At 46.4% G+C, this 22,950-nt stretch overlaps 1 protein-coding gene across 2 annotated transcripts in view; it reads right to left on the minus strand.

Moving 5' to 3' along the window:
* Nucleotides 1-3,720: 3,720 nt before the first annotated feature.
* Nucleotides 3,721-22,950, minus strand: part of CLPX (caseinolytic mitochondrial matrix peptidase chaperone subunit X) — a 544,085-nt gene continuing 524,855 nt past the window's right edge. For both annotated transcript variants that reach the window (XM_086958044.1, XM_086958043.1), the window contains 2 exons: nt 10,017-10,123; nt 3,721-5,058 (listed from right to left, as the gene is read on the minus strand). In XM_086958044.1, the coding sequence (XP_086814170.1) occupies nt 4,968-5,058; nt 10,017-10,123 (198 nt within the window). In that variant the 3' untranslated portion in view covers nt 3,721-4,967. The remainder of the gene's footprint in view (nt 5,059-10,016; nt 10,124-22,950) is intronic.

The following is a 22,950-nucleotide window of genomic DNA, read 5'->3' on the forward strand; positions in this document are numbered from 1 at the left end:
GTAGGAGACAACTTAGTAGGATAAGAGGACATGTCAGGGATGGGATGGGTGTTGTAAGGGTCAGTTGGCTCTTCCCATGGTTCCTGTGGTTGAGGGTCCTGTGGGAAGTCATATTGAGGCTGTGCTCATCCCCTGTGTTACCCTCAACGTCCCCGTGATGAGAGGGAGAGTAAGGAATATTAGGATTGAAAGGAGTAGTAGGCATGATAGGTTGAAAAGGAATGAAGGGTCTAGAAGGAGAAGTTCCAAAGCCCTTTTTCTTTAGTTGAATAGAGGACTGAGAGTCTAAAGGCCTCTTTTTCCTATGAAGGATGGTAACTTTACCAGTCTGTGGGTCAATAACATTTTTTGCTTGGTCGTCAGAGGGATCTGGGTGGAAGAGTTCTTCCTCAACAGTCCTGGGTTGAGTCTTAGGCTTTGGTTTGTAGACGACTTTAGGTTTAGGAACCAACTTTTTCGTCTCGGGCCTTTTTTCGGGTCGACTGTCTATCGGGTCGACGCGTTTTTTGTGCTCCGTCGGGTTCTTCGGATGAAGTGTTGTCTCCCGAGTCGATGTCTTTGTTGGGATCGACTGAAGTCTTTTGTTTTTTCGGCTGAGTGTCCTTTCCGGAGTCGATTGTCTTTTTTGGATCGACTGGTGTTTTCGGATCCGGTGTTTTCGGTCCGAGAGGACGTTCTGGCTTGGACGTGTGCTTCAGTACGGCGCCTTTTGTCGAGTCGACGTTTTTCGGTGCCGAAGGCTTGTTTGGGTGGGCGACCTTCTTTGGATCGACGCCCTTGGGTTGTGTGGCCTTGTTCGGGTCGACAACCAGTTTTGGGTCGACAAGTTTGGGCTGCACGGCCTTCTTGGGGTCGACAGTCTTTTTCGGCTCGACGCTCTTTGGCTGTACGGCCGCTTTCGGATCGACGCCCTTCAGGTCGGCGACCTTCTTTGGCTCTGGAACCTTATTTGGGACGATGTTACTGGGCCCTAGGGTTTCCGGAGCCGAGCCGGATGGCGGGGCAGTCGAAACTTTTTTATGATCTTGGATAAGGCCTTTTGGCGATGCCTTGACAGGAGCCGTTGTTATTGGGGTAGATGGTGTCGGGGGCAGGGTACTCAAGATTTGCACCGGTGGGATCTCGTCATCGGAGTCCGAGTAGTCCTCCACGGTGACGATCTCTAGGTCAGAGTCTGGCGCCTCTTGTAGTTCTTGGTCGTCATCAAAGATGTTGTCTGGGTCTGGTGCCTGTCGCTGCATTTCTTGCCTGGCTGCACGTCGGTTACGAATAGTTTTCTCGGATCTAAACTGTGCACAGGCTGGGCAGCTTTCCTCTTTATGGTCAGGGGAAAGGCACTTGTTGCATATTGAGTGCTTATCAGTATGTGGGAACTTGGCGTTTTTTAAACGGGCTTCTTTCCATAGAAGGTCGGCTCACGTGGCGTCGAAAAGGCCCAACGGGCCGCGTCGACGACCGCTTGGAGATGGAAGGCTGGATCAAGTAGAGAGGTACCGATCGAGAACAATACCGTCAAAATTGAAGGCCTTTTGGACTTTAGAAAAGTTTTGTTTTCGCTTCCAAAGTTGGAGTATAGGAGTTTGCATCCGAACCCAATGGCGGAAAAAAACAATCTGAGTATGGAGAGTATGCCCGTGCACACTGTAGTCCAGGGGAGGAGTCACCTATCTCGTGATACTTCGAAGACTCTTCCAAGACAACACGTGCAATCATCCGGACCCAACACTAGGCAGCGATCTATGCACAAGATATGAATTCAGCAGCCCACATGCCTCAAACATCTATTTCTGCAAACGAATTTTCTAAATATACAAACACTTTTTGCCTCAAAACTCCTGTCTCAATTTTAGCCTCCTACTCAAATCACTGATCATTTGTACAAATTCCTCACATAACTAGATACGGTCTTGTATGGGCATGCCAAGGATGGGAACTAATCCAAAGATCTCCACAGTATGACGAGATTGAAATCATGGATGTACGACGTTAGCACGCATACTTTTACCACGCATACCATTGCCACGCAATTTTTACAACGCAGGATCCTTTACAACGAATGCCTTTACAACGCATGACATTACATCGCAGATGCTATTACAACGCATACCATTACAACGTAAGTATAGGTAAGTATATATATATTTTTTTTAATGTAATTAATAAATATTTAAATAATTTAATTTATTAAATACATTTTTTTAAAGAATTTGTAAATATATATATATATATATTTTAAAAATACCCCTATACCCCAAACCTAGCCCCGAACCCTAAAAATACCCCTGTACCCCATAACCCAAACCCAGCCCGGAACCCTAAAAATACCCCTGTTCCCCATAACCCAAACCTTGCCCTGAACCCTAAAAATACCCATGTTCCCCATAACCCAAACCTAGCCCAGAACCCTAAAAATACCCCTATACCCCAAAAACCATACCTATCCCTAAACCCTAATTTATTTAATTTAATTTTAATATTTATTAAAATAATTAAATAAATGTATTTTTTTTTAAATTAAATAAATGTTTATTATAAAGATAAACTTACCTATACTTACGTTGTAATGGCATGCGTTGTAATAGCATCTGCGATGTAATGTCATGCGTTGTAAAAACATGCGTTGTAAATACCCTTGCGTTGTAAAAGTTTCGTGGTAATAGTATTGCGTGGTAAAAGATGCGTGGTAACGGTTGTATACCGGAAATCATTATACTGAGAGTGGCCACCCCTACACAGTGGATGCCACAATTAGGCAGAGGTTTCTTGAAATAGGTGTAGAAAGATTACAGTTATGTCACAACCACCATTATGCAAGGAGTCAAAGGGATTTGGAGCACCCTGCTGACACGTCACAGCTGAATTATCTCATGCATCGTGGTCTATGTGGTTCAATGTTGCTCGCTTCACAAACAGTTCTCACAGTTTGTTGGCCAGTGCCAGTACCAGTATTCTTTTCAAGTGTATCCCCAGACACGTGTTTCTAGATTCCAAGGAGTGTTCATTACTATGGCAAGAATGGGCAACATTGTGTCAGGCCTAAACATTCTTACCAGAAGGGGACATCAGATGCAATGGTGGCCTCAGATACCAGGGACTGTCACCAGAAAGGAACACGGCCTGCCAAGGAAGACTCTACACCAGCCACACTGACACACACACATACTCATAGATGTTCGCATACACAAGCACATCTCTTACTTCCAAACGCGCACAGCTAGTAAATGCCCTACCTATGTCACACCCATAGTTTTATTTCCTTTGCTTTTAGGTTGCTTTAGTATTTACCACACAATTATCAATTATTTTGCAGGGTCCCTCTGTGGTGATATTTCTTTGAATGGCTGCCACTCAACAAGTAGAGCTAATTCCTGCATGATGTGTCTGGAGCTTTACTACTCCAGACCAGGCACCACGAACTATGTACATGCTGGGTTGCATGTATATATATGAGCTATACATTAGCAGCTGTGAAGTTAGTGGTAGCTCAAAGGCTACTTGTTGGACGCCCCTGCTTTACGCGTAGAATAGTAAAAGCATACAAGTTGTGAAATTATTTATACAATGACACTAGGATTTTGCACTGGCATGTGTGTAAATTCCTCAAATTTGGTTGCATGATGCTCCCAACTGTGTACAATACAAAGGTCATAAAGGGGCTGACCAAAAACATGTCTACAATTCTTAAATAGCTGCAAATAATATAATTCACAAAGGCCAGAAGAGGTGTACAGAGTTTCATTTTTCTTTTAAATGAGCCAAAAGTTACAATTCCTTCAGCGCCTTACAAATTTTATTCTAAAGAACCAAAGTTATTCAAAAGGTATCAAAGATTTTTTTCCTTTGCAATTATTTGATTCTAAAATCGAAGACACCACAATACACCTGAAAACCTTTTTAGAATGTGAGGGGTAGTGAACAGGAGCTTCCCCTGCCACACCAATGGCCACACCAATGGGCTTATTCAAGGACAGACCCACTGCAGGCCACCAAACGTTCCACGTATTTGGGTGGAAGACATAGGAGAACTACAGTGTTGAACTGTAAAAATTAACAAAAAGAAAGTTTCATGTGATGAAGTCACTGATTACATTAAATATACATTTCTTTAGTTCCATACTGGTACAAGAAAGACTTGGTAAATATGGGGCACCAAAAAAAGGTGCACAGTAGTGCCAATGTAATCAACAAAATACATTCCACTGGAATGCCATTCTGTTTAAAATGTGCAGATCTATGCCACGCATAGTGTCTAGGTACTTTGCTTCCCAGGTTTAATTTACATTTTTACAGTATTTAAAACAGATCCAGGAAACTAACATTGGTGCTGTAACAGGGAATCGTATATGCCTCCTCCAAGAGGAGCTAAAGAGGCCTCATCCATGTGTAGCTAAACAAACTGTGCGATTCATAGCAGTAAAGTAAAAGCCAAACAGTACATTTATTTTCCTGTAGACTTCAGTCTCCATTTCCAGAAAATGGAGCCTTGACAGATGTAAGCCCAAATCATAAATTTGGTTCCAAACTTGAAAATGAAATTACGAAATTAAATAAGTCCAACATCCTAGCATAAGTGAATGGGCATAAAACTATCCTTGTGATGTTCCAGTAGAGCACTGCCGTTTCACATGAATCCTTATTCAAAATGTAACATTATTGTAAAATTAACTGTGACCAATACCTGCACAGTGCAATGCTCTAAGAACATTGTTAACAAAATTCTTCTTTTAAAAACCCAACAAAAATTTACATTTTTGCACATGAACACTGTTAACAAAGTCCACAAAGTTCCATGTATAAATCAGTGTTCCATTAACATAACATACATGATCTTTTTGATTTTTCTTTATGGGAACAGTTGTCTGACCAGGTGTCCCCTCCATAACAGAGGTTATTTTTTTAGTCAGAGGGCAAAAACAACTTGAGATTCAGACAAACGTTTTCACATTGAATCTGAAAGCTGCTGTGGTTTAGCGATTTGCAGCATCAGCCTGACGGGGCCAGCCTTCCTCTTCCACTCCAGAATCATATTCCTCTTCTGATGTCTCTTTTGCAGGGGCCCTGAAATGAAAAAGGTTTATCATATAAAGAAAATGCTCAAGTATTGCTGAATGTACATCTTCAATTCAAATGTATTACTTCAAAGTTTTCTTTTTTGTGGCGTAACTTTTTTGTACAACTTTAAATTGCTCCCTTGTTCCTTTTCTGTTTCCATCACTTTTTAGCAATGTTTTTCTCTTATTAATCACCCTTTTATCCTTGCATGGAAAACTTTTCTTCCTTTCCATAACTTTTTTCACATTATTCCAAGTCTGCTTAAGCTTCTTGTTTTCCCAACCCCCTTTATTTTTTGGGTCTTGCCTAGGCAGCGCTTGCGCTGTCTCTTCGAGACATTCAGTATTCAGGATATGGACATTAAGCTCCACCCACTTAGTCCTAGATATTTAATTGGCTCATGTCATTGTCTCTTGTAAATTGTGGCTTTTCATTGGTCAATAGGCTTAGTAGTCCCTTCTTAATACTGGCTTTTCTCTTCTTGTAACCTCTCATGAAGACCTCCCTTGTTACATGTGTTGTTACCCCTTCTGTTTGATCTACAGTCTCGGGGCACTATTTTTTATTGAATAGCTTTGCCCTGCCTGCTATTGCAGGCAGGAAACACTCACCCGCAAAAGTGTTTTTTTTCTTTTAATGTAGCGCGGCACGCCTTGGCTAGAATTATGGAGGCCGCGCCTTTCGCTTTTGCTGAAGCGGTTGCATGCCTTTTTTTTTACTATATACTTTTGAAGCAATCGCGCCACACGCGGTTTAGCTCAAGATGTTTCAAGCTAAGGCACATGTGCTGCGATCCATTAGCTAGTGATGCATAAAAGTGAATAGCCATTTTGAATTTTTGTGGGTTGTTTTGGTGCTTCTCCATTGATTAATCTGTGTGTGTCGTCGGTGAATGCACTCGTGCCTTTTTTTTGGAATCCATGGTTCTTTGCTTTTGCCTCAAAGCACCGTGTGGCAGTGTTAGAACTGAAATACTAGGTTAATATTTTTGTAAAAGGACTCCACAGAACGGGACTATGGAAAAACAATTGCCCCTTGCCATGCAGGGAATAGGGCAGTTGAAAAACCTCCCCCTGCTTTGCAAGGGCACAACCAAAAGTACCTGTGGCGACACTGCAGCATGGGGAGTGAGTAAAGAAATCTTGCAGTGAAGCTACTGGTTTGCCGGACTGGCGTTTTGAGCTGCATGCAGGACTCCTGCTTGTTTCCTCCCAAGGCCAGACAAGGCCCTGCTGTTTATTCCCTATCCCAGGTTGCCTGACACACTTCCCTCTTTCCCTGCCTGCCTTCCTTCCTTCCTTCCTTTCTTTCTTTCTGGACAGCAGCAGAAGGCAGGTATGAATAGCATATGCCTCAATGCTGTTAGTGTGCACGGCCTGTGCTCATGTGCGTGTGTAGAGTGAGCTTCAGTGGTGTGCCCAATGCCCACACTTGCCGAAAAAACCCTGTTATATGGTGATAACTGCTGGCGTTTTGTGGGCATCCATGGCATGATAGCACCTATCTTTGGCGCATTGGCAGACTAGTTAGATGTTAATATAATCAGAATTATGTGCATCCATGGCACAGAAGTGCCTTTTGCATTGGTAATCGGGGGTGCATTGCACATTTGTCTCCATATTTGGTATCCTGTTTACCCAGGTGGAATTGTGGTAATTTCTGGTATATTGGGAACGTTCATTTAATACGGTTAGAGATTCTCGACACTGTGAACCTCCTTCACACACGGAAATCAAATCTTGGCTCATATCTATGACAGTGATTCATAACCTTTTCATGACCATGACTGTGCCCACCATTGCATAATGCTGGTTCTTGCTTAGTGCACTGTTGAGCTTACGGTGTGCTGGTGTCAAGGTAGAAATGCAAAATAGTTATGAATACATTAAAGGCCAAGCAGGTAATGAAAAGCGGAAGCAGAGCAAGTGAAGATATTGTATAGCTTTTCAATTCCTGGTGGTACAGCACCAAGGATAATGTGCTGCATGGCTAAACACTTATAAGGTCCCCAAGGACCTCTTTTAGCCACATATGTACTGCACCCCGCAACATGTCTAGGTAAAATACATTGGCATTTATAGCAGCAGGGCACAATTTCATACCTCTTTCTTCGATATAGTGGAATCCTTAGCCACTGAAAACACAACTACCATCTTGGGCGATTTTAACTTCCCCTTAGAAAACTTGACTAACAGCGACACTAAAACCCTACTATCAGACTTAGAATCGTTGGGTCTCACTCAGTTGGTCTCTGAAAGTACCCATGAAGCAGGTCATCCCCTTGATGGATTGTTCACCAATGTTAAAAACATAGAGATAACCTAGCTAGAATCATCAAGTCACATGGGATGAGCCTAACATCTTATGCAGATGACACCCAATTGGTACTGGCGATAAAAAACAATGGAGAGAGGATAGCAGCCAATTTCCAGCACGGCATGCTGGCCATCAGAAATTGGATGGCAAATAACTGCCTTAAACTTAACTCCGATTAAACGGAGGTGATGATTTTTGGTAAGCTCTACCCAACTTGGTCAAACTCTTGGTGGCCCTCAAATCTAGGCTCCCCACCTAACCCCGTTACCAAGGTCAGAAATCTTGGAATTATCTTTGACGATAAATTGACATTTCCTGCCAAAGCGAACATTATCGTCTCTGCCTCTTTCTATATACTCAAAACCATTAAAAAAAATTCTTCCTTATCTCCCCCCCAGCTCAGGAAGAACACTGGTCACAGCTTTTGTGATGTCCTCTCTGGACTATTGCAATGGGCTTTTCATTAATACCCAACAAAAAGTCATCCGGAAACTGCAGTCCGTGCAGAATGCCGCTACCAGAATGCTGTCAGGAACCCGGAAGTTCAAGCCCATTGCTCACGTAATTAAAAGCTACCACTGGCTCGCGGTGAAGAACCGAATAAAGTTTAAAGCACTGTGTATCGCCTACAAAGCCTCCCGCAAGCAAGGACCACGCTTTCTCCTTAATTCTCTAACCTTTCATGTCCCATGACCATTACGATCTGCCAATGCACTTCTGATTTCTATGCCAAGAACCAAAACAGTCTCCTGGGGCGATCAGCATTTTGTTGTCTCCACAGCTAAACTATGGAACTCTCTGGACATGAAGAGTCGATCCTGCCAAACATTGGTGACCTTCAGAAGAAAAATAAAAATCTGGTTGTTCAACCAATAAATCCTCCCGCTCACTGCCATGTCCACAGCGCTGCTTTATAAGTTCATAAATAAATAATAAATAAATAAAATAAATAACTCCTACTTTTTAGGGTGCAGTACCATATGTGGCCAAAAGAGGCCCCTTTTGGCCACGTGGTACTGTACCCTGCAACATAGCTAGGTAAACAACCATTTGCAATGCTATAGGTCTCACATTAGTAGAAGTTAAAGCTGTTGGCATTAAAAATGACAATGTTTTTCACTTTTGCTTTTTTATACCAATGGCAATAGTGTTAAGCAAATATAATTACTCAACTGCAAATAAAAAAACAAAAGTAAAAAAGATTGTCATTTCCAACGCCAACAGCTCGAACTTTAACAAATGCGAGACCTATTGCAATGCAAATGCTTGTTGTGTTTATGTGGGTCAGAGCAACAAACTGCTGAAAGGAGACATACACTATAAAAGGTGATTAGAGTATACAGCATTTGGGAAATTACTGTAAGATCCAGATTACAGATCTAATGAAAAGAAAGCAATATATTATAATAATGCAGTGGAGAGAGGACAGTAGCAGTCCCAGGGCAAGTAGGAAGATGCGATGCGAGTGTGAGCAATTGGTTGTCAGACAATGCAGAAGTGGGTGGAGGGTTGACCAGACAAAAGCATAGGCAAATAGTAGGGGACTGGGAATTCAAAGAGGCAAACCGAGGGATGGGCAACACGTAAACTAGCTGTGTAAACATCACAGTCAGTTGAGAGGGAGCAAGAATGGAGGAGTGAACACGCAGAGATGATGGTTGCTATAGTGAAAGCACTCAAGAGGCACAGATGGGGCGAGTGCTGGCAGCTAAGCCATGAACGAGGTCACAAAAGTAAGCAGTGGAGGTGGCAGTCATACCATAAACATAAGCGGGATTGGTGTAAAATGTAGTACAGAGCAATAACTAGATCAGTGATACTCAAAGTACGGCCCGGGGGCCGCATGCGGCCCTCCTGATCTTTACCTACGGTCCCTTGCTCAATCCCTCCATTCAGGACTAACATTAAAAAGATGCTAAATATACAGACAAGCCTTTATTTAACGGTGAATTGAAGTTAAAGAAAGGAAGTGACTAATTTTTCCAGCACCACTTAACCTTAAGAACGCTTTTACTTTCACAGTTATCTTGCACCCTTCCCCCAATCGTCACCCTGCTGGTATGGTTGTGGCCCTCGGTCAAATAACAGATCAAACTTTGTGGCACTTGGACAAATGTTTGCGAGAACCCATGAACTAGATGAAACATTGTCAGTTAAGCATTCGGAGGGGAATATGCGAGGAAGGATTAGAGATGTTTAAAATGAACTGTGCATAATCTGAGTGAGACTGTCACATTAACGGTATGTCCATGTGAAAGCAAACATCAATTATTAACAAGACTACATGGAAATACAGCATACTCTGATTAAAGCAGCATAGTTTTCTGCAGCGTAGCATCTGTCATTCATTCAGGTACAACTAAATGAAGATTACAAAAAGATTGCAGGGCCCCTGAAACAAAACCACTGGACAATATTGGAGCGAATTTGGCTTTTTCAGGCCACCAAGCTTTAGCACAGATTAAAGAAAAGTGCTCTTTAAAATTCAGCGCAAAACAGTACAGCATTTTGAGATGCAGCTATTTTAGAAGTGGAACAACAATGCTGATATACTTACAGGACAGGCATGTACAACCTTGTATCACTTTTCATTCCAACACAATGAGAACCTATATCCATGCAACGGATGCTGGAGAGTACATAGTTACCTGATAAATCTAGGCTCTTTCTTGCCTTCAACCACTTCACGATCAACTTCCACACACACAATGTCAGAATTTGGCACCTCAAACATGGGCTCCAGTAACAGCTTCTCCTGTCAGATAGAACCATAACAGATTAAAAACAATGGTAAACAAAACTGTACTGTGGTTACAATGCACAGTATAGGTTACAGAATGCACATTCAATAACCATATTGGTCTATTTAATTTATTATGGTTAATGGAAATCCAAGAGCAGGAATGACTGTAAATTATGTGTAGACGATGGCATCACATAGTCAAGGTGATAATGTTGAAAACGTAATTCACTCCTGAATAAACAGATTTCTGGCAGGTGTGGGTACAGAGAATATAAAGAGGGGAGGTGTAAATACATCAATTTAGGTGCAAAGGTACAAGGAAGTGGATCTCGTGCTTTGCCTGTTTATGCACTATGCAGCAAACCGCCACAATGACACACAAGAAGAAGAGGAGTACTTTTGATGGACAAAACGTGGTAAATAAAACCCAATACGAGACAGAGGTTTACATGTTTCGAAGAAAACAGATTGGACACCAAACAGGACTGCTCAACGCGTGATGCTATGAAAATGCTCACAAATATTTTATTGTAATTCATTGGCATGTGGCGTAAAATCAATCAGGATCAGAATGGAGGAAACACAGCTGTGGGGGGCAGAGGTTATAAAGTTAGAAACTATCAGTGAGAGCAGCCTCAGTGGGGTGCTTTCAGCGTGAGATTCCCTGGAGATGCACAGTACACTGGTAGCAAGTAGGTTACAGCTATGCTTTGGAAAAAGCAGTTCAATAGTGAGTCAGATACAGACAAGTTGACGGTATGAGAAGAGATAGACAATGCTGAAGTGGAAAGTGTCAGAAAATGGGAGGGGGAAAGAATGACGTGCATTAAAAATGTAGTATTAAATTTGCCTTTGCACTGTATGGCCAAAAAGCGTCAGCTCTGAAATTAGAAGCCAGTAGAGAATACATTCAGAAAGCATAGGACGTAGCAACATTATGAACACAAGTGGCAGGACTATGTTTTAGAAGGCAATAGAGGCTACTTTTCCTCCAACGACAGGAGCATAAATTGCTGCTAGGAGTGAATGCCTGATTGTCAAACCTTTTCAGGACATGATCCACCACAAGTAACAACGTCGGAGAATGTTTCAGACTTGTGTCTCAACTAAACATTGAGAGCTGTTCTAATATATAATCTATTAGGAATTCATTTTCCCCATCAGAAGTTTGGCTTGATTCAGAAGTTACGACCTCAGATTTATATAGATGTGAAATTAAGACATTAGTACACAAAATGTGAATTAGTTAGCAGTACGAACATATCATATAAATACTGTGAACAGATACTCAACCGAGAGGAGAATTGATTGTGCCAAGAAAACCTGACTTTCAAGTTACAAGCTTCTTGGAGATTTATCCACTAGCTCAAAGATATTTGAATTTTATAGAATGCACCTTTTACAGTGAATGGCTTCATCAAAACACTTCAAAAGATGCAAAAAATAGAGAAGCAACATTTTCAGTCTCCTCCTAAAAGAAATGTGGCCTGTAAGGTTTCAACTTCCCAGATTCTGGACATTTAAGAGCACTTGTACTAAGAATGAAAGAGACAGTGCCCAGGTACACCTAAACCATCTGGAGACTGAAGCAGGGCAACATAAGCAGATCTCAGCCTACAACCAGGGCATGCCCGCCAAGTCTACTGATTTAGTCAGTAGGCTACCATTTGTTAGGAATTTCTACTGCCTATCAATTTTACACCAGGTTCCAACGCCTTCCTTTTCAGGTCTTGCCTAGGCAGCGCATGAGCTGTCCTAGAGACATGTGGTAATCAATTCTATGGGCTTTGAGCATGCCCAGAGCTTACTATTGGTTCTTTCGTCTGCCTTTCCAAATTACTTTGTTTTTATTGGTGAATGGTATACATTTGACCCGCCTTTTGGCTGTTTTGTTGCGCCCTGCAGACTGTCCCTGCTACATGGTTCCTTTCACTATTGGCCATATGTTTTAGTTTCAGTGCACTACTTTTTCTTTCTGTTCTTTCCTCGCTGGCACATGGCGCTGCTTCGTTCCAACATCACCTCCAACCCCTCGCAGCTTGTTTTCTTTGCTTGTTATTAAATGGTTACTGCTTGTGTTATTGTAACGTTGCTACTTGTTATTAATTGGTTACTGCTCATGTCTACTTGCCAAGCTAAACATCCTACCCCAGATGTCGCTTTCATGACGACGTGACAAGGAAGCTGGAAACGTATTGTTTTACTCCATTCCCGTTGCACAAGCTTTTTTGTTTTGCACATGCCACTTGTTACTTTTTACTTAAGTTCAGTGTGGGGGCAGCTTCACAGCTGCCGTGCTTCATCTTTAATCATGGCGGCCGCTTCCAGATGCATTGCAAATTTCTTTTGTTCTGTCGTGTGTTACACTACGTTCTCCTGGGCTTAGCGCTTACTAGGCTCTTTTCCTGCCATGTTCGGTGCCTTGCCTAGGGCAGTGGCATCTCCTCTGCAATGGGGGAGGAGTGCTGCCTCAGAGCCAGCAGTTGAAAAATAAAACCATATTTTATCATTTTTTTATGTTTCAGGTGCTGGCTGAGCTAGCATGTGTTGGGAGGGGAGGGGCCGGGCCGTGGGAGAGAGGAGGAACGAAGTGGTGTGTGCACTTATAAGCGCACATGTCTGTTTGGCCGGCCACCTTAGGCCAGCCAAACAGACATATGCAGTTAGGTTTATCCATCCCATCTGTATTGCACAGCCGGGTTGGAGAAACAGCACAGACTCCCTGTGCCTGAGCGAGCATTAAACCAGCCTGCTTAGAGTCTCTGATGGGGTCAGTGTCTGCCGGAAGTAGGAACCAGCAGAACAATGAGGCGCGAGGCGAGAGGCGGCCGGCAGCTTCAGGTAAGTCATTTTTTTATCAGTACGCCCCTCACATTACCCCTTCAGCACCCCCTTGTGCCCCCCACCAGCCCCACCATTTTTTATTTATGTTGGCCTAGGGAACACTTTCTGTCAGCAGGTCCCTGCCAAGCACTGTGTACACAAGCGTTCCTGTTTCAGGACCTTCTGCAGGACGAACAAGTAACTTATCTTTGGTAACGCCTTCTCTGGTAGAGACATGATCTAGCAGCAGATTCCTTACCTTTGAACTTCCTGTCCAGCTGGATTCTGAAGATTTTTCTTAGCAGTACCCCGGCGCACCGGTAGGTGACGTTGGTTGACTCCGCGTGACATCGTTGTGACGAGCCAGTCTTTAATATAACCACCACTCCGGCATGCTGACGTCAGTACTTTTAATGACTTTCCATGCCAGAAGTGTGGAGCCATGACGTGACTGACCATGGTGCGTTAAAAAAAGAAGCTCAGCCCTTGAAGGGAAAGGAACACAACACTAAAAACAATTCTGCAGTGCGGGGAGGATGGGTGGGTCAGTAAGGAATCTGCGGCTAGATCATATTTCTACCCGATAAAGCATTACCGAAGGTAAGTAAGATATCCATCTGATAGAGACATCTAGCCGTAGATTCCTTACCTTTGAACAGATACTCAAGCAATACCTTCCCCGGAGGTGGGACTGTGGAAAAGCTCTAAACCAGGAAATCCTGCAAGACAGAGCAGCCAAACTGGCTCTCCCTGCGAACCTGAGAATCCAGGCAATAGTGTTTGGAGAACATGTGTAGAAATGTCCATGTGGCCGCTTGGCAGATATCAGCAATTAAAACACCACGCTGGAGGGCCATGGTAGCTGCCTTCGTACTGGAAGAATGGGCCCTAAGGCCTTCAAGAGGCTGCTTCTCTGCTAAGGCCGCAACCTATTTAGATACAGAGGATAATCCAGCGTGATATGTTCCTCTTTTGGACAGCACGCCCCTTATTTGCTCCCACGTATCCTATAAAGAGTTGGTCGCCCACTCAGAACTCTTTAGTGCCATCAAGGTAGAACGATAACGCTCTTTTTGGGTCCAGACGGTGGAGACGCTCCTCTTCTTTGGAAGGGTGCGGAGGTGCATAGAAATTAGGCAGAGTAACGGGCTGCCCCAAATGGAAGGGAGTTACAACCTTGGGCAAAAAAGATGCCCTAGTTCTTAGCACCACTTTGTCCGGAAAGACTGTAAGGTAAGGAGGCTGTTTTGATAGTGAGCAAATGTAGAGGGCAGTTGTGCAGTGGCTCAAACCATGCACACATAAAGAAAGTAAGAACCAACTTATGGGCCCATTGTGGCATAAGAAAAGTAGAAGGGGGCAAAAAGTGGGTTAACCCCTTCAAAAACCTCTGCATCAGAGGGGACTTAAAAAGTGAAGGCTGATCTAGTAGCTGAAGAAAATCAGAAGGACAACGTGTCCAAAGTAGAGCCCTGCTGGGCCAAGGAAAGGATTAGCGAGAGAATAGCTGCCAAAGAAGCAGAAAAGGGGTCAATAGACCATTCTGTAATAATATTTACAAAATTCATTCCATTGGCATGCGTATACCGATTTCGTGGGGCGATGCCTGGAAGCCAGAATAACTTTGAAGACTTCAGGAGGAAGGTCAAAAGCTGTCAACTGTCGCTGCTCAATCTCTACGCAAGGAGGCGGAGAGTGGACAGGCCAGGTGGAGGACCCTCCCCTACTGCTGCAACAGTAGATCCTACAATATGGGCAGACTGATCGGAGGATCGATGCTCATAGCCAGACGCTTGGGATACCAAATTCTCCGTGCCCAATCCAGAGCCACGGGAATCAATTGTGCCCGGTCACTCCTGATCTTCGTGAGCACTCTGGGCAGGAGTGGTATGGGCGAAAAGGCGTAAAGGAGGCCTGAGCTCCACTTGCGACAAAAAGCATTGCAGAGCGAGAGCCACCTTGGAAACTCCAACGTGCAAAACTGCTGACAAAGCGTTCTCCTCGGAGGCGAACAGATCTATTCAAGGCTTTCTCCACCACTGAAAGTGACCTTGTACCAACTCCGAAAGGAGACATCACTTGTGATCCGCAAGGCACCTTAGGCTGAGTTTGTCTGCTCTGGTGCTTAGAGAACTGGTCGATGTTGAAACACCATGGAAATGCCCTGTTGTACCAGCCAAATCCAGAGGTGAATGGCCTCTTGACAGAGTCCACGACCCCACTCCGCCCTGTTTGTTGCAGTATCACATGGCGGTAGTGTTGCCCTTGAACACCTGAACTAGCCTTGGCTTGATAGATGGTAAAAAGGCTTTTAGTGCCAGTCGGATCACACAAAGCACCAATAGATTGATAAGCATGGATTCTGACAGAGACCTCAGTCCAGAGTCAGATGGCCGCCCCATACTAGAAGAGACGCATCCATCACTACTGTGAGATCTGGGTGGGGAAGTAAGAGTGGTATGCCTTTGACCCAATCGCGGTTTTTCAGCCACCACTGCAGGTCTTTTGCAGTGCCCTCTGATATCTGAACCAGGCCGATGAGATTTCCTCGATGCTGTGGCCATTAAAACTTCAGGTCCCACTGCAGAGCCTGCATGTGCCATCTTGCATGGTCCACCAGCAGGATGCAGGAGGCCATTCTCACCAAAATCCAGGATAGAGGCTGAAACATCAGTATCATAGCCTGAATATCCTGGACTCGTCGTTTGGGAGGATAGGCCCTAAACAGCACCGTGTCCAGAACCGCTCCAATGAAAGGGAGTGTCTGAGAGGGAGTCGGTATGTTTTCTGCATGTTGATGGTGAGCTCCAGTAAATGTAGGTTTGCTGTAGTCTGGAGGTGGCAGCCCGCCTTCAAAAACCAGTCGTAGAGATAGGGGAAGACTGGAAACCCTGATCTCCGCATATGGGCTGCGTCCACCGCCATCACCTTTGTGAACACCGAGGGGCGCTGGTGAGGCAGACGGGTAGCACAGCAAACTGAAAGTGCTCATGGCCCACTGCAAACCGCAGGTAGCGATGATGGGCAGGCAGGACGGGGATATGGACGAAGGCATCCGGCAAGTCCAGCGCTACCATCCAGTCTTTTGGGTCCAGGAAAGACAAGACCTGAGCTAGGCTGAGCATCTTGAACTTCTCCTTTTTGAAGAAGTAGTTGAGGGCTCGGAGGTCGAAAATATGACGAAGGACTCAGTCCTTCTCGAGTCTAGAAAGTAGCTGGAATAACAACCACAGCCTATTTCTGGCCCAGGTACGCTCTCTATAGTTCTCTTGGCCAAGAGAGTTTTGACTTCCTCGAGGAGTAATGCAAGGTTAGCCGATGATACACTGGAAGCATGGATGGAGGGGTAGTGTCGAAGGGGAGGGAGTAGCCCCTTCAGACTATTTACATCACCCATTTGTCCAAGGTGATGTTTCACCAGTGGGGGAGATGATGGCTTACTCTGCCACCAACTGGTCGTGAATGATCCTAGGGGATCGGATTAGGGTTTTGCGGTGGAGGAGGGTATTGTGGCTTGGCTCGACTTCTGGCTCCTTACCCACGGGTTTGGGGTCAACAGCGTCCACTGCCTCTGGCCGGAATAACGTTGGCGTGGTTGGTAGCCCCTTCCATAGCTACGAAAAGAGCGAAAAGCAAACACAGGACGGGATGTTGTGGTGCGGCCTAAGGGCTTGGCTGTAACCCTTGAGTCCTTGAAATGCTCAAAGGTGGCAAATGCTTTGTCTCTTAAGAGATGGGAGCCATCAAAGGGCATGTCCATAAGATTAGCTTGGACATCGCCCGAAAAACCAGACATCCCCTGCTAACCCAAGTATCCGCCTCCTCCGCAAGCTCACGGGGATCAGTCAGCTTACGGTCCACCAGATGTTGGCGCAGCTCCGGAAAACACTTATCCAAGAGGTGCTCTATCAAAAATAGATTGTACAAGCCCTCATAATCATGTACCTCGCTGCCACGCCCCCAACCATCCAGAGCCTTACGGGCGTAATCAAAGAAATCCACCCAATTCTGCGTGGACAGCTTATGGCTGCCACAGAACTTTTGGCGATACCTTTCGGGGTTGAGGCTAAACTTTTTAAGAAGCGCCTCCTTCATGGGGGAATACAGATACAGGCCACCCCCCAGTGTTTCTCGGGCACCCTATGGGCTGTCATACGCCTCCAACCACTTGGCGATGTCATCCCCCTGAGTGTAGCTCGCTATCACCTCCTTGGGTAACCAAAATCTAGGCTCGTGTTGAGCCCCTGGTACGCTGCCACCATTGGGACTTGCTGGCACACTCAATTGCAAAGCTCTCAGCTCCAACTCCTTAAGCTGAAGCTCGGGCACCAACTTCCTCTCTTCCAAAGCTAATCTTTCTCTCTCCCTCTCGTGCTCTAACTTGGCAAGCTCCCATCTCAATAGCCTCTCCTCCCTCCTGTCCTCACATTCTTCTGACGACCCACTCCTCCTAGATCCACTACTACCTGCCCTGGAACGTCTTCCTGGCAACACATTTTCAGTAACATCAATACCCAGTACGTCTAGCTCTTCTTGGGTGGCCGCTTCCCCTGGTGTGCCCTGCCCCTCCTGTCCCCCCATCCCTTCTGGGTGGACTCCTACCCATGCCCTCAAGGCGGTACGGAGTTCCTCCTTTGCAGCTCTCCACCCAACCGGCACCCCCACCCCCTGACAAAATTCCCTTAACTGCACCACCGTATACTCTTCAAGGTTGGCCAGCTGGAACTCCATTTTGACAGGTGGGGACCCAGATACCTTTATGGAAAAGCACTAGGACGTAGGTAACAGGCTTGGGTCAAAACAGGACCCTACACACTCAGGTTAGACAGCGGGGGTCAATTGAGTAGGCTTGCATGCACGATAGGTGTCTAGTCTAATTGCAGCTCTCTCTAACCCACTTGAGGGTGCTGTATGATCACAGGTCGTGATCCCACCGCTCGCCACCAAATGTAGGAACTGGGTTCACCAGGTCCCCGGGGGTAGCTTGGCCCGAGCAGGTAGGCTCCGGAAGCTTAGGTGTTAAGTGACTACACAGCACACTCATCCACCGAGACAATAAATGCATGCAAAGACAGAGACCACACCAGTATGGCTGATTCAAATAAATAACCTTTATCTAAGGTCAGGATCACGGCAATCAAGAATCACAGTAGGAATAACTTATTACCTGGCCCTTTAAAGCACATATTTTGCATTCCTTGGTCATAAATATTTAAATAGATAAATATTAAATAACTGGGAGCATTTCAAGAAATACTGCATTAGACAGAAGTACGCATTTCATCTTGCAAAGATAAACATTTCAAACAAGATCAAGCAAAATCCCATTGGGTAAAGTGAAGCATTACGTCAGGTATGAATAAACATTTCCTTAACTTTGAATCACAACATTCCTTTCCATTTGCTTCAACATCTCCTTAGCCCGGAATAAACACTCTCCCTATGCCGGATGACACATTTCCTTATGCAGACTTCAGAAGCTTTTCATTAGCCAGTTTCAGACCCCTAGCCAGGGGTTAACTCTAGTCTGCCTCAGTCATAGGGGCCTACCCGAGGTCCGGGCCCAACTCAATAAGCACATACTCTTCTGGGCCGGCCTAGGGCAATGAGAACAATGGGATTCCCACCCCCCAACAGAGGGGCAACTTCCAGTATGCTTTGGCTCCCAAAGGTGACCGGCAGGGCTAGTCAGAGCCAACGGGGCTTGGCAATAGTTTTACCCGGGGGAGGGGTGAACTCTGGGCCACTCAAGCCTTCAGCCCTCCTCCCCAGGGTTTACCTCGTTCTTCGGGCCTCCGCAGCCCCTTGCGATGATCCCGGTGCAGGGGAGGGCCCTCTCTCCTCTTGGAGCCCTCCGGTTCGTCTCGCGCTGCAGCGGGACAGGTCCCGGGCCGATCAATCGTTCCTCAGGCCCCAGGTCCAGTCAGAAGGTGGCGCGGAGGGATGAGGCTGCTTTGGCCAGACACTGGCTGATCTGATCGCGTGCCGGGTCCCCCGAGCCAATCCACGGCTCGCCTCCCGGGGGCTCGGCTGCACTACCCAATTGGTGTGTGGCGGGGGCGGAGTCTGGAACGCGCCGCCGTCAAGTGACGAGAGATCCCGGCTTCCCGGCCTAGCGCGGCCTTGTCAACTGCCGCGGCGGCCTCCTCAAGGCCCTGGGGGCCTCTACAAGGCCTTCACACAGCCAGGCCGGACGCGGCCATCAACAGTACTGCGGCGGCCCTTCTCTGTCACCGGGAGCCGCCAGGGCAGAGATCGGCACAGTCAGCGCCTCCCAGGGCGCGGGGTCGCAACCGGAACTAGGCAGGCTCAGGTGGGACACTAGCTTCGGGCTCTTCGCGCCCAGGCGTGAGGTAAAGTAACGCTTGGAAATTATAGCCCTTCAGGGCCACCTTAGCCTCTAGGCTCATGGGCACAATGGGGAGTCGAGCGCTGGTTGAGTTTAGCACAGTACCAGTTATTTAGGCAGTTAAACTGCCCTCTGCACCAGGACAGCCCAGGCAGTTCAGTCAGGAGGAATTAGGGAGGACAGCGCAGAAGGGCAAGGCATGACAGCGCGGTCCCTGATGAAGACAGAGGGGGCAGGGATGGCACAGCCCAGTACCTGACTGAACCTCAGTAGTCCTGAATGGAGCAGGGGAGTTCTGCTTGCCGCTTGTTGGTTCCTGCGCCTGGGTTAGATGACAGTCTCTTGGTTTCTGAAGGAGGGAGTGGGGTTGAGTTGAAGGCTTCCCTCAGCAGGTCACTTCAGATGGTCCCTGTGTTCCCCTCCCACCGGGCCAGATCAGTGGGCTAGTTCAGTGTTCCTTACTCAGCTTGGTGGGAAGCGCCTAAACCCGGTCACCCCCAGTGGTATAGGTTCCTGACTAGGCTCTACCGCCTAAATCTCCTGCATAGGTTCCCCCAGGTCAGTGATGCCCCAATCTCTCTGACTAGAAAGTTTCCCTCCCTTTCCTTTTATAGCGACAGTTGGCAGTTGGCAGTGGCAGTTGGTGTCCACTCCCCTATTCTGGAAGGTTCCAGGAGCTTCCCTCACTCTAGCTATGGGCAGGCTGGCAGGCTGGCATTGCAACATTGTTTAAGGGTTCCAGCCAGCTCCTGGCTACTAGAGTGCGCCTAAAAAGACCACGCTGCAGTAGCAGGGGTCAGAGGTAGCCATGTTAGGGGAAGAGAGCACCTGCACATTAGCATTGCTAAGCAATGGGAAGGTGCCCAGAGACCTAAGGCCAACAAAAAGTAGGTGGGAAAAATGAGGCAAAAGCAAAAAAAAATGGGAAGACCACCCTAAGGCTGACAGGTCTAACAGCCGTCGTGGAAATCTATCTGCCCAGGGAGTCAGTCATGTCCAAGACATATGAGATGGCAAACTTCCTGGTATCTCTCCTGTTTGAAATGGCTTGGGAGAGTAGAATCCTTTCCTCCACCAAGACTCTGGGCAGCATTTGCGCAACCGTTTCCAATATCGAATGGGAATAATGGCCCAAAAGGCATGCAGTGTTCACCGATGTAATGCTAGACTGGCGGAAGAAAAAAAGTTCTTCCCAAAGCTTTCCAGTCTCATGGATACTCTGCCCGGGGGTGCGGAAGGGAACGTGCCACGGGAAGTGGAAGCTTGAACCCTAAGCTTTGCGCGGTGGTCAGTGACGAAAGCCTGATCGCCTGGTGCAAGGTGATGGCGACGGGCAATCGTTCTATTCACAGGAGCCTCTGTGCTGGGCTTTGACAAGGTGCGCAGTAGAACGTCCATCACTGCATCATCAAAAGTTAGCAAGAGCTGGAGACACCAGGCTGCAGGACCTCTGTCAAGATGTTAGTCTTGACTGCCACTGTAGGGAGCTGCAGGTCCATGGCCTCCAGAGCCCTACACACCGCCATAGCGAATGATGCTCCTCCTCCGTAGCCAGGTTAGGGAGAGACGGAATGCCAGCATCACCCATTTCCTCATACCAATCCATGTCCTGGGGTTGTGGGATTTCTAAGGGGTCCTGCTCCCCCTCCCAAACCTCATCTATTCCTAACCATTCAGACTAGGGCAGGTAACTGCATGGAGTTACCTGAACGGCTCCGTCAGCACCAGTCTCACCTGACTGGCTCCGTGTCGTAGGAATGAGGATTGGGGAGACGCCGGGGAAGGTCGCTGTAGAGGTGCGTCTGGAACTGGTCCAGACCCCGGAAAGGGTCCAGTAGGATACTGTGGCACGAGCCGAAGGCGTGAAATCCAAGGGGACTCCATCATCTTAGCCTGCTGGGACCGGAAGACGGGCAGGCAGGGTCAGGACGTCTAAATAAGCACACATGGCGTCCGAGAACTCCTTCAGTTGGATGGGGGTCGCTCCGGGCCCCGGGATGGAAGGGAAATGCGAAACCAACCCGGGCCCGCTCCCCGGGGCGGAGCCTCGAGCACCGAGGTTCCTCAATCTCGCCATGCGACGGATGTGGTGAAGATAAAGCACGCTTCGACTTCTTGGGTTTCTTGTTACGCCTCTTACCTGACAATGGGAGAAGAAGGCTTTGATTCTCTGGAGCGGTGCTAGGACCTTCCTCTCGACCGAGAACTTAACCGGGATCAAGACAGATAGGCGGAGCGACCTCTAGGCACCGGACTCTGGGCCGCAATGAGCTTTAGGGACCGCTCTCTCAAAGCTTTTGGCGCCATGGCCCGGCAATTGGAGCATGCCTTTGTGTCCTGGTCGCACTTCAGGCTCCAGAGACACACTAAGTGGGAGTCCATGACCGACATGGTGCGGTGACAGGCGCCCCCGAGGTCTTCTTGCACATCCCTAGCACACCAAAAGGAGTGGACAAAAAATCGAAAAAAGTCTGTCAAAAAATGATAGGGAGTAAGCGCTCTTCGACGGATCTGCAGTGTCTGCCACGGAAAGAAAAGAACTGACGTCAGCGGTCCGCTGTGGAGGTTATATTCACAGTGCGAATGTCACAACGTCGACCAACACTGTGCTGGCACCACCTACCGGCGCACAGGGGTTCTGCTAAGAAAATTCTTCCGGAACCAGTCTGACGCCTGGAAGTTCAAAGGTAAGGAATCTGCGGCTAGATGTCTCTATCAGATGTGCACAGCTCTCCAAGGGAGGGAGGGCGGAAGGGAGCTGTCCACTGTCAAAGGAGATGTTTCCTTGTGGCTGATTGGCTATAAAACCCAAGGATTTACAATCGAATCCTTGCTTCTATGTTTCACCAAACTGTGTGAAAGGCAGAAACAAATGTATGCTTACAGAGTATTTTGAAACTCAAACCACAGTATCTTTCTTTTGGTGCTTAAATCAAAATTGTTTTATTTATAATGAAGGCCTCACTTCAATTTTTATTCAACTACAATGCCTTTTAATGAAATATATTTTCCTCCATACACACTCACTGAAGTCCTGGATGACTAAACAGTAACTGTGTAATGATTTACCATAAGGTCTTGAAAAAGGATGTGTATAATAGAATTACATGATGCAGTCTTTGTGATTTTAAAATGGTGAATGAAATCAGAAGCCTCAGTCAGTTTCTGTGCTGTACGGAAGAAATGCTGGTTGCTAAAGTTTAAAATCAATAATCGGAGTCCGGGTGGATTGGCCTGGTAAAGAATTGTGGACGAGATGTTATTGCTTGACACATTCTAGCCTTTGTGGTTTCTGTCCATTGCTTGTTCACATGTTGCACACAGCATGGCTCTTTCATTGTCCATAACATGACATTAAAATGCATCGCCCCAGAGCTTCTTCATGCAAGGCATTAGGAAATTATAAGTCGTTGATAAAAGAACATGTCAACAACACGTCCCTTTGACTTAGCTGAACACGTTACATGAAATAAAAACCACACAATCCCACGCCATAGAATTACATACATCCACTTCATAACACAAGTGTAAAAGACATTGCCATTTACAACGCCAATAGGTGTAACTCAAAACAATGTGAGACCTATTGCATTTCTAATGCTTGTTAAGTTTTGTAGCCAGCCTGCAAGATTATAAGAGTCAAGGCACCAATCACAGATTAGCCAAA

The sequence above is a fragment of the Lissotriton vulgaris genome, chromosome 2_1 (genome assembly GCF_964263255.1).
Source record: "Lissotriton vulgaris chromosome 2_1, aLisVul1.2, whole genome shotgun sequence".
Taxonomy (NCBI): Eukaryota; Metazoa; Chordata; class Amphibia; order Caudata; family Salamandridae; genus Lissotriton; species Lissotriton vulgaris.